This window comes from Moschus berezovskii, chromosome 22 (genome assembly GCF_049115385.1).
Source record: "Moschus berezovskii isolate FMDL1 chromosome 22, NW_MosBer_1.0, whole genome shotgun sequence".
In the NCBI taxonomy this organism is placed as follows: Eukaryota; Metazoa; Chordata; class Mammalia; order Artiodactyla; family Moschidae; genus Moschus; species Moschus berezovskii.
Window position 1 is genome coordinate 4,122,493 of NC_142481.1, and position 12,338 is coordinate 4,134,830.

The 12,338-nt window shown below is 44.1% G+C and overlaps 1 protein-coding gene across 1 annotated transcript; it reads right to left on the bottom strand.

Moving 5' to 3' along the window:
• Positions 1-524: 524 nt before the first annotated feature.
• On the bottom strand, positions 525-11,714 carry DPRX (divergent-paired related homeobox). Its single transcript, XM_088830709.1, is given in 6 exon segments — positions 525-568; positions 4,010-4,222; positions 4,225-4,363; positions 6,994-7,065; positions 7,067-7,152; positions 11,687-11,714. Coding segments are annotated over 6 exon segments (582 nt in total).
• Between the last annotated feature and the right edge of the window lie 624 nt (positions 11,715-12,338).

Consider the following 12,338-nt stretch of genomic DNA (forward strand, 5'->3'; position numbering starts at 1 on the left):
TTTACTTTTCTGTCACAGACTCTTAGAGTTACACAGTAGAGTTGATGAGGAAAAGTTCTTAATTGGAAATAAAATAAATCTCCTGCATTGGCAGAGGTGGGTGAAAGGGATGGGAAGTAGTGGTTGGTTGATAAATGGTTACAGTTGAGTGGAACTAAAAGGTGGAACGTGAAACTGGAAAGTCAAAGTAAAAAGGTGTTGCTACAGAACAGAATGCTTGGAATTGAGATTATAGACGTTGAAGATGTTGGTAATAATGAAGTGGAGGGACATTTGTGGGAGTGAGCAAGTGAAGTAGAGTGAAGGAGGGCCGGAGGTCGAGATAGTGAGTAGCAAAGTTATTAAACGAATTTAAAGCTAGATGGAAGAGGGTGAGTAAAATTAGGCAAAATCACTGTCTTGCAAGTTCTAATGAATTCAGATTTAGGACACAATTAATATGACTGATTCTGTCGGGTGAAACTGATGAAGGAGGCTGACATCACCCGATTGCTGTTCTTCCCTTACCGCTGGGGGACAACCAGCTATCCCGTGCTAGCCCGTGTGCGGTAACAGGCATCACAGAATACTGCCCGGAACACAGCCCTGATGAAAAGCTGAGTCAGAAAGTCCCCAAGCCTCTAGATCAACCACAGCTCATCGCAGACATGAGGGATAGATTCACAGTTCCACTGAAAACACAATCAACCAAAACTAACATGTTGACAATTCTCCAGGGCAGAAGAATGGTCCCCTTTTTATACCAATTAAATGATATGACCCACAGCCATAAAAGGGAATGCATTTGACTCAGTTCTAATGAGGTGGATGAACTTAGAGCCTTTAATACAGAGTGAAGTAAGTCAGAAAGAGAACAAATATCATATATTAAGACATATGTATGGAATCTCGAAAGATGGTTTTGACAAACATACTTGTAGGGTAGCAATTGAGACGCAGACTTGTGGACACAGTGGGGGAAAGAGACGGTTGGTTGAATTGAGAGAAGAGCATTGAAACATATCCATTACCAGGTGTAAAACAGATCATTAACGGGAAGTTGCTGTATAACCCAGGGAGCTCAAACCCAGTGCTCTGTGACAGCCTAGAGGGGTGGATGGGGTGGGAGGTGAGGGAAGAGGCTCAAGAGGGAGGGCACACACATGTCCCTATGGCTTATTCATGGCGATGTACGGTGGAAACCAACATAGTATCGTAAAGCAATTATCTTCCAACTAAAAATAAATATATTTAAATATAAATAAATAAATGATATGACCCAAAGTGAAGAGCCAATACAGGCGTATCTCAGAGATGTTGCTAGTTTGGTTTTAGACGGCCACAATAAAGAGAACACGGTAATAAGGAAAGTCACACAAGCTTCAGTTTTCCAGGGCGTGTAAAAGTTACATTTACACTACAGTGTAGTCTGTTCAGTGTGCAAAGCATTCTGTCCAAAAGGACAATGTACACTCTTAATTTTTCTCTGCACTCACAATGCAGCGGGCCCGGGTTCGATCCCTGGTCAGGGAACTAGATCCCACGTGCCACAACTAAGACATGGCACAGTCAAATAAATAAATAAAAATAAAAATTTAAAAAAGCATTGTATTACCAAAAAACAAATGCTGCGACATCCCTTGTGGTCCAGTGACTGAGACTCCCTGCTCCCAGTACAGGTGGCCTGGGTTTGATCTCTGGTCAGGGAACTAGATCCCACATGTCGCAACTAAGATCAAAGATCCTGAATGCCACAAGACCCAGGACAGCCAAAAAAAAAAAAAAAAGCTAACAACCATCTGATAACCTGGGGTTGCCGCAAACCTTCAATTTGTAAAAAATGCAGTATCTTCAAAGGGCAGAAACGTGAGGTATGCCTGTCCGTGTGTATGTGTTGTTCAGTCACTATGTCTTGTCTGACTCTTTGTGATTCCATGGGCTGTAGTCCTCCAGGCTCCTCTGTCTTCCACTATCTCCCAGGGTTTGCTCAAATTCATGTCCATTGAATGTATACATGTGTGTGTATGTTTACATATTAAAGTTTGTATATGTATAATTAATTGGAGAAGGAAATGTCAACCCACTCCTGTAATCTTGCCTGGGAAACCCCATAGTCTGGGGAGACTGGTGGGTGGTCACAGTCCACGGGGTTGCAGAGAGTCAGACATGACTGAGCCACTGAGCATGCACGCACAAAAACATACGCAGTAAAATGCGGAACACGAAACATGTTAGAACGGTTGCCTCTGGTGGGAAAGAGAATGAGAGAAAGAAACTGGAATTCTCTTAGGCCAACTCTAGTGCAGGGTCACGACTAAGAGGGAACTTGCGGGTGGGGAGTACACATTGAGGAGAGGGCTAGAAAGCGGGGAGGGGAAGCCCACCCGCTGTTCTGAAGCTCCTGTGTGGATTAGAAGTGACAAAATCTCAGCACATCAACTATATTTCACTGCCCCCGCCCAAAAAAACAAAAATTAACCCCAAAACTTCAGCACTGTAGACACACAAATGTAGGATGCCTTTGTGAGACAGGTGCGCAGGGCTATCAGTGTCTACCTGCAAGAGTGTCATGCTCAGGTCTGACCCATGCTGCAAAGTAGACTGCATCACCAACTCAATGGACGCGAATTTGAGCAAACTCTTGGAGATAGGGGAGGACTCTGGGAGGTAGTGGAGACAGAGGAGCCTGGCGGGCTACAGACCATGGGACTGCAGAGAGTTGGACAGGACTGAGCAACTGAACAACAAGAGCACGTCTAAAATCCTGCAGGTTCATGTCAAAGTACATGATTTGTTGATCACACTTTCAGTTCAGTTCAGTTCAGTCGCTCAGTCGTGTCCGACTCTCCGCAACCCCATGAATCACGGCACGCCAGGCCTTCCTGTCCATCACCAACTCCTGGAGTTCACTCAAACTCATGTCCACAGAGTCGGTGATCACACTTTACTGTATTCATAAATGCCGAACGTGCAGGAAGAGGGGTTAGCAGGAAGGAATCAGGAGCCTGAGAACTCTTTGGAAGATTTTATGGTGTTGCCATTGTCTTTGTGGGTAGGGGGGCATGCCCCACAGCTTGCCTCAGCCCCTTGCCGTAGAAGCTGGGTGTCCTAACCTATGGACCATCAGGGAAGTCCCTTCCATTGCCTTAAGAAAAGTAGAGGGAGAAGGGGGGGAAAAGAACAAAAGAGAAAAGAAACAGAAAAGTTGGGAGACGAGATATTTGGGTTGTCATCAGATATAAAATAATTGGGAAGGTGACCAAAGTGTAGGAAGTAGAAAAACAAGCCAACACCGACTAATTTTAAAAAAATATTTGTCCATTTATTTGGTTGTGCCGGGTCTTGGTTGTGGTATATGGGATCTAGTTCCCTGACCAGGGATTGAACCCAGGCCCCCTGCGTTGGGAGCACATCATTTTAGCCACTGGACCACAGGTGAAGTCTCATGACTAAATCTTATTAGCTGAACAACATTGAAGCAAAATAAAAAAACAGAAAATCAAAACAAAGAAGAAGAAAAAAAGAAAATAGCTGTCTTTACCAGTCCTATTATGTATTTATTTTTTATCAAGGTATAAATTGAGATGTCATTGACATATAACATTGTATAAGTTTAAGGTACACAGCATGGTGATTGGTTATAATTATATATGACAAAATGATTCCTGTGTGGCATTAGCTAACATCTCCATCCCATCACACAATTCTCGTTTATTTTTTTTTTGTGATGAGAACATTTTCCCCCATCTATTTGCCATGAAGTGATGGGACTGGATGTCATGATCTTAGTTTTTCGAATTTTGAGTTTGAAGCCACCTTTTTCACTTTCTTCTTTTACCTTCATCAAGAGGTTTTTAGTTCCTTTTTGCTTTCTGCCATAAGGGTGGTGTCATCTGCACATCTGAGGTTGTTGAGACTTCTCCCAGCAATCTTGATTCCAGCTTGGGATGGGAATCATGACAAATCATAACATGTGATTTTCTGGGCCTAGCTTCTCTCAGAGCTTTGTGGTTAAAAAAAAAAAAAGAGCCCAAAGAATTAGAATTGAGGTTTGTAGAGACAGCTCAGGATTCTACAATGGGATAGAGGCAGTATATATTTGGGTCTTGCCAGCAGCCAAAATGGACCATTTTGTGGCCCAGAGAATGGTCTGTGAGAGACTTCAAGGCAGGCCGTGTGCTGAGCTGGAAGGAAGGTATCAGAGGATCTGTTCAAACTAGGGATTTAGGGGAGGCGCCAGAGAGGACCTTGGAGGTGCAGACCCCTTGGTTGATCCGATCTTGACCATGACCTCAGCAAATCGCTGTAGAACTTCTCACTGTTTTGATGGGAAATCCTCATCTTTGGCTTTCTTGAATTTCACTCTATGATTCTTGAACCAATCCTTAGGAGAGGAGTTCAGAAGCATTTTTAGTTTACTCAATGGTTTAATTGATGTTTCTAGCTGAGGAAGGCTCTGGTTCCACATCTTGGCTTGTGGAACCCCTGCTATGGTCAGGGAGAAGCAGGAATGAGGCTGTGGGCACAGAAAGTGAGGCAGGGATCTGAGCCTCCAGAGCAAGATATTTGCTGCTGTTGTTCAGCCCCTAAATCGTGTCCCACTCTTTGGGCCCCATGGATTGCAGCACCAGGCTCCCCTGTCCTGCACTATCTCCTGGAGTTTGCTCAAACTCGTGTCCATTTAGTCTGTGATGTCATCCAACCATCTCTGTCACCCCCTTCTCCTCTTGTCCTCAATCTTTCCCAGCATCAGGGTCTTTTCCAATGAGTCTACTCTTTGCATCAGGTGGCCAAAGTATTGGAGCTTCAGTTTCAGCATCAGTCCTTCTGATGAATATTCAGGGTTGTTTTCCTTTAAGATTGACTGGTTTGATCTCTTTGATGTCCAAGTGACTCTCAAGAGTCTTCTCCAGCACCACAATTCGAAAGCATCCATTCTTATGTGCTCAGTCTTATTTACGGCCCAGTTCTGTCATCCCTACATGATATTTGGAAAAACTATAGCTTAAACTATAAAGAGCAAGGTATGGGAAAGCAAAGTGATCATCACTAGGGGGTGCCATAGCACGGATATCTGTACATGGTCCGCCACTGGGCCAAATCTGACCCATCACTTGTTTCTGTTTTTTGGTTTGTTTTAAATTGCCCGGGAAAATTGTACTTGAAAATGTAAAGTTAAAAAAAAAAAACATGTAAACTTGAAAGTTATATTCTAAAACAAAAGGATTTGAGTCAGATTATGAAGGACCTTAAAGGCTAAGTGACAAACAAATTTTTTACAAAAATGTTTTGATGTGGACCATATTTAAAGTCTTCATTGAATTTGCTACAATACTTCTTCTATTTTTCTGTTTCTTTCTTTCTTCTTCTGTTTTATGTTTTGGTTTTTTGGGCCTGAGGCATGTGGGATATTAGGCCCCTGACCAGATTGAACCTGCACCCTCTGCATTGGAAGGTGAAGTGTTAAGCACTGGACCACCAGGGAAATCCCTTAAAATATATATATATATATTATATATATATATATTTTTGCTGCACTGCTCAGCCTGCAGGATCTTAGTTCCTTGACCAGGGGTGGAATTCACACCCCCTGCAGTGGAAGGTGGAGTCTTAACCACCGGACTGTCCCTAAACAATTTTTTTTTCCCCAAAACAAACTTTTTAAGCAACAACATTGATAACTGATCTGTTCCAAGGTTGACTGGAGATGAACTGATGGTAAGGAGAGCTTTGCGGAGGCCACTAGGTTAGATAAGAAAAGTGTTTACACAATCTAGGACAAAGCATTGACCTCGAAATAAAGACAACGGGCAGAATTCAGGAAATGCTGCTAAAAAGATTGTGACAAGAGTATTGGTGAAGGGTAGGGAGAAAACATGGCTTCCTTGGTGGCTCAGGGGTAAAGAACCTGCCTGCCAATGCAGGAGCTGTGCGTTTGATCCCTGATTTGGGAAGATCCCCTGTAGGAGGGCATGGCAACCAGGATTCTTGCCTGGAGAATCCCATGGACAGAGGAGCCTGGAGGGCTATAGTTATGTCCAATTCGGACATGACTGAATGACTAAACAATAAAGGGCAACGGTACAAACACTGCAGCTGGAATTTGGAGATTAGTTTAAGACAAGCCACTGAAAGGTAATTGTGTGATCTACCATCTGTTTCAGTATGGCCCACAAGTTAAGAGGTTTACATTTTGAAATGGTTGGGAGAAAAAAAACAGCACAAGAAGAAGAATTTATGACATGTGAATATCATATGAACTTCTAATATGTGTCCATGAAGTCATATGGAGCACAAAATATCTATGGAAGTCTCCAAGCAAGAATGCTGGAGTGGTTGCCATTTCCTTCCCTAAAGGATCTTCTTGACCCAGGAATCATACGGGTGTCTCCTGTATTGCAGGCAGATTCTTTGCCGTCTGAGTCACCAGGGAAGCCCATATGAGAACACAGACACATCTATTTGTTTTCACAACCTCGATGGCTGCTCCTATGCTGCTATCAAGGCAGAATTTAACAATTGTGGCAGAGAGTGTATGGCTCACAAGCGTTTATTATCTGGTCCTTTACACAAAAACTTTGCCCATCTTGCTCTAGGGGTTAGGAGACAGGGTAATAGGGTATTGGTAGTACTCTGGGTCTTCAGAGTCTTGGGGATTGCAGTGGTATCAAGCTTCAGGAATTATCCTAGAAATCAGCCCTGGTTATTCATTGGAAGGACTGATGCTGAAGCTGAAGTTCCAATACTTTGGCCAATGGATGCAACGAGTCAACTCATTGAAAAACACTCTGATGCTGGGAAAGAGTGAAGGCAGGAGGAGAAGGGGGCGGCAGAGGATGAGATGATTTGACAGCACCACCGACTCAAGGAGGATGAATCGAGCAAACTCTGGGAGATGGTGAAGGACAGGGGAGCCTGGCAGGCTGCAGTCCACAGGGTTGCAACATGACTTGGCAACTGAAGAAGAACAACAACAAGCGAGGTGGCTTGGGGAAATGGGCCTTGTTTTCTGACCTGCAGGACTGTTGGGTGTAGTTACATTTTTGAGGCCATTTCTCTCTGGAGGCCAAGGGTGGGGTATGGGTTGTTTTTTTTTTTTAAGAAAATTTAACTATGCCAACTGATTCTCCGTGAACATGGTTCGTTTCCTTTTTGAGTGCTTGCGGTATTTTCCTAGGAAGGAGAGAAAGGCAGGAATGAGATGCTAAAGTCAGTTTCATTTTCAAAAGCCTGAATTTCCCCCTTCCTCTCCCCAGAGGTCAAGCTTGCCTCTCCAGTGACTGAAATGCCCAGATATTCACACACAATGTGGATGATGTCGACTAAAAAAAAAAAAGATGCACAACTTGAGAGTTGTGAGTTAAGTTTTACTTGAGACAAAATGAGGACTGCAGCCTGGGAGGCAGCATCTCAGATGGCTCTGAGAGACTGCTCCAAAGCAGCAGTGAGGGAAAGTCAATATATAAGGTTTTGGTGAAGGGGGAGTTCAGTGCTATGAAGCACTCATTTTTACAAAAGGTTCCTGTTAGTCATGAGGATCTGATGTCACCACGAAGGGATTTAGTGCTTCTCTAGATAGGAGGTGATACAAGGATTGAGATCATAAGGTAAGTATAAGTCACTCAGTCGTGCCCAACCCTCTGGGACCCCATGGACTGCAGCCCACCAGGCTCCTCTGTCCATGAGATTTTCCAGGCAAGGATACTGGAGTGGGTTGCCATTTCCTTCTCCAGGGGAATCTTCCCAACCCAGGGATCGAAATCAGGTCTCCTGCACTGCAGGCAGATTCTTTACCTGAGCTACAAGGGAATTCTTTATCATATTCTTTAACTGAGCTACAAGGGAAGCCCTTGAGATCATAAAATCTGTTCCTAAAAACATCCAACCATATAAAGACCTGTCCCACCAGATTTCCTGGAGCACAGAGTGCCTCACTCCACCCTGAACTCCCTCAGGGATTGTTGAAGGTCAACAGCTATAGCAGCATTGGGTTCAATCTCTGAAGAGGCAGATGGCAAATGCCTTTGATGTTCAGTCATTGTCAATGCTCTTGGTAAGTACCAATTTGCAGTTGACAATGACTTTCCTACTGGTTTCTCTAAAGCCTCATCTTTTGTCACTGTTGCTATCCAAATACCCACCACAGGGAAAGTGAAAGTGAAAGTCGCTCAGTCATGTCCGACTCTTTGCGGACCCATGGACTATACAGCCCATCGAATTCTCTAGGCCAGAATATTGGAGTTGGTAGCCTTTCCCTTCCCCAGGGGATCTTCCCAACCCAGGGAGCAAACCCAGGTCTCCCGCATTGCAGGCGGATTCTTTACCAACTGAGCCACGAGGGAAGCCCCACCACAGAAAAGGGTCATTTAAATAATGGATCCCTTGAATCCCAAGTTTGGATTCTTTTTTTTTTTTGCGAGTGGGGAATATGAACAACTCAGTCCGGTGTACGTGATTTTATCCTTGTCATTCATCCCATTTTTACTAATAACTTTTCTCAAGTTCAGGTATTCTTTTAGGAACATCAGCAATGAAATGGGAAAACAAGATCACTGCTCTCCTAAACCCATGGAATGAACCCTATAGATTTTGGATGATTGTGACCTATTGATATAGGTTCATCAATGGTAATGTATGTACCACTCAGTGTGGGATGTTGCTACTGGGAGGAGCAATGCCTGTGTGGGGACAGGAGGTTAGGGAGAGATTTCTGTCCCTCTGTTCAATTTTTCTGTGAAGCTAAACCTGCTCTAATAAGAGTCTAATAATAATAATAATACTGTTTTCATAGACATCACACTTCAGTGGAGCCACACAGACACAGAGTGTTAAAATATACACTATATTAGGGACTAACCCTGATGGTTCAGTGTTAAGACTCCACACTTCCGATGCAGGGGCCACAGGTTCAAAGCCTTGTTGGGGAACTAAGATCCCACATGCCGCACCGTGCAGCCAATAAAATAAAATAGTTAAAATATATATGCATACTGTATTAAATACTGCTAATGCAACCAAGGAGGGCTCTATGGGGCTTGCCTGAGGAGAGTCCCCCGTATCTTCTCCATTCGCTCTTTTCTGAAGTACAGAGATAACAGTATCTCATGCACATTTCCTGAGTTGTTGTACAGAATCTAGAACCCCCCCCCCCCACAAATGGAAGTTTTTAACTACTTGATGACCATGAGCCTGTAGCCCCCAGACCTACTGGTGCCTAAGGATGGATAACGTTAATCCCTGTGACATCACCCTCTTGTTTGGTCACTAAGTCAGGTCCAACTCTTTGCAATCCCATGGACTGTAGCCTGCCAGGCTCTTCTATTCAGGAGATTTTCCAGGCAAGAATACTGGAGCGGGTTGCCATTTCCTTCTTCAGGGGATCTTCCCAACCCAGGGATCAAGCCTGCACCTGCTGTATTGGCAAGTGGATTCTTTACTGCTGAGCCACCTGGGAAGCCCTGTTACCCCACCATTAACCAGAGAATTGTTCACAAGCTAACCTGGCTCTCATCTTGTCTTTGAAAAGGCTTCGCTGGAACTTCCCTAGTAGTCCAGTGGTTAAGAATCCGCTTTTCAATGCAGGGGACATGGATTTGATCCCTGGTTGGCAAACTAAGATTGTTGCAAGGAAGAGCCAATTCTGACTCCATATTGGAACTGCTTCTTTGACTTGCTTTTCATTGCTGTTGTTATTATGCATGCGTGCTAAGTTGCTACAGTCGTGTCCGACTCTTTGTGACCCCATGGACTGGTGTAACCCACCAGGCTCCTCTGTCCATGGAGATTCTCCAGGCAAGAATGCTGGATTAGGTTGCCATACCCTCCTCTAGGGCATATTCCTGATCCAGGGATCGAACACAAGTCTCTTGTGTCTCCTGCATTGGCAGGCAGGTTCTTTACTGTTCGAACCACCTGTAATCATACATAATGGCCAGCCTCAGAACCCTGCCCTTCAGCCTGACTGTTAAACTAAAGTCCTTTGTTTAGCTCACAGGGAGATGATCTGACCAGCCCACCTGTGAATGCCTGCAGGAGATTACCACTGAAGGCCGGTTGTCCTGGAGAGGTTTTGCAAGACTATGGCCCCTTTTACTTTACGTCCTCACTGTCTCTGTCTCTCCCTCTCCATTTTTTTTTTTACCTTACTTTCTCACCGTCCCCTATCACTGTTCTATAAAACAATCTGGCATCCAGACCCCAGTAAGATGGTTATTTTGAGTCATTAGTCTGCCATCTTCTCTGTCAACTGGCTTTCCTAACCAAGTCTCTTCCTTGCCTCAGCACCTCGTCTCGGATTTATCTGCCTGTCGTGCAGCAAAGCAGAGCGAGCTTGGACTCTGTAACAAGGCCAACACTTTCGGAGTAGCTAAGCTGCTCTCTTGTGTCATTAGAGAAGCCTGAACACTGCGTCTAAAGATACCACATGATGCAATGAAGACCTTGAGTGCTACAACTAAGACCTTGTGCAGTCAAATAAATTAAAAAAAATAAATGTTAAATCTATTAGAGGGCATTGTTGGGGAATATCTTTATGACCTCTGAGTAGGGATGGACTTTGAAATTGGATATAAAATGAGCAAACCATTAAAGAAAAAAGATGGAAACATTTGACTATATTATAATTAAATGTCATTCAAAGATTTTTAAGGGAGTGGAAAAAATCAATTAAAGGGATTAAAAAAAATCCTTAATATGCATAGACTTTACTGTAAACAATGGTTATCTGGTTTGGTTATCTGTAAAACCAAGACCTCTAACCATTACCATTTTAAAAAATTTGAGTGGCTGAATTAGATCACACCTGAAGTTTAGCAGAAGCCCTGAAATCTACTCAATGCTCAATAAAATTATGAGCTTTCAAAATTTCCAGAAATCTCAACCAGATTTATTGGTGGAACCTATATACTGTGACATAATCATCCTCCTAAGGGCTTCCCTGGTGGCTCAGAGGTTAAAGCGTCTGCCTGCAATGCTGGAGAGTTGGGTTCAATCCCTGGGTCAGGAAGATTCCCTGGAGAAGGAAATGGCAACCCACTCCAGTACTCTTGCCTGGAGAATCCCATGGATGGAGGAGCCTGGTGGGCTACAGTCCACAGGGATGCAAAGAGTCAGATACAACTGAGCGACTTCACTTTCAAGAGGGATCAGAGTGCCCATTTCTCAAGGATCAGAGGAATTATGAGTTAACAAAGGGAAGATCTGGAATTCAGACTCAGACTTGGCATTGCTTCTGACTGGGTTTGCCCTCAGATGACAGCTACTAAGCCGTCTCTACCATCCTTGTCAATTGTGTTCAACTTCTTCACATACCTTTCCTTCAGTTCTCTCTCCTCTGACTTACCTTTTTTTAAAAAATAATTTCATCTATCTATTTGCCTATTTGTGCAGTCTCTTCCTTGCTCCACAGGCTTTTCTGTAGTTGCAGAGAGCAGGGGCTACCTTCTGTTGCAGTGCTTGGGCATCTCCTTTCAAGGGCTTGTCTTATTGCAGAACACGGGCTGTAGGGCATGCGAGCTTCTATAGTTGCAGCACGTGGGTTCAGTAGTTGCAGCTCACGGGGTCTAGAGCACAGGCTCAGTAGTAGTGGCACACGGGCTCAGCTGCTCTGTAGCATGAGGCATCTTCTCAGACCAGGGACTGAACTCATGTCTCCTGCATTGGCAGGTGGATTCTTCACCACAGACCCACCAGGGAGGCCCTGACTTACCTTCTGAAGTGTCATCTGCATCTGACATCCTGTTATCCAAATGTGCTTCCATGCTTCTAGTGCTTCTAGTAATGAGAACTGGCAAAACTGGCATCAAGACTTAAATATATCCCTCGACAGCCATATCCCAGTCCCGCCTGCTCCATGTCTTCCATCCTCATCCACTAATCTGATCCCTGGTCCTCTGGAGCCTGTAGATCTCTCCCATTTCTGTCATTAATCTGATATTTATTGAGTACAAATTTGAAATGGAGCAGGACCCTATGGTCCTCCCCCATCAAACCTCATCCTCCACCTGCCTGTTGTCTGTGGGGAAACTTGAGTCAAGGAATAAGTTTAGTCAGAGAAGTGGGAAGATGCAGACAAAAAGGAAGACAGTCAAAGGAGACCAAATAATACTAGTTTAGTCATTAAGCAAAGTCAAGAACTTTTAGTTCCTTCTCAAGGTCTATGGACAGTATTCTGAGCCATATCCTATGAGCTGTCCTACAGAGACTGAAACCCCTACCAGGTGAAAGAAGTTAAGGACATGATGACCGGACTGCAGCCATGACAATAGTTGCCACAGTTCTGAGAATTGGCCTTAAGGATATGGGAACCATCCAATCCTGGAACTGAAGATGAACAGCACTGAAAACAATTGAGATGATGC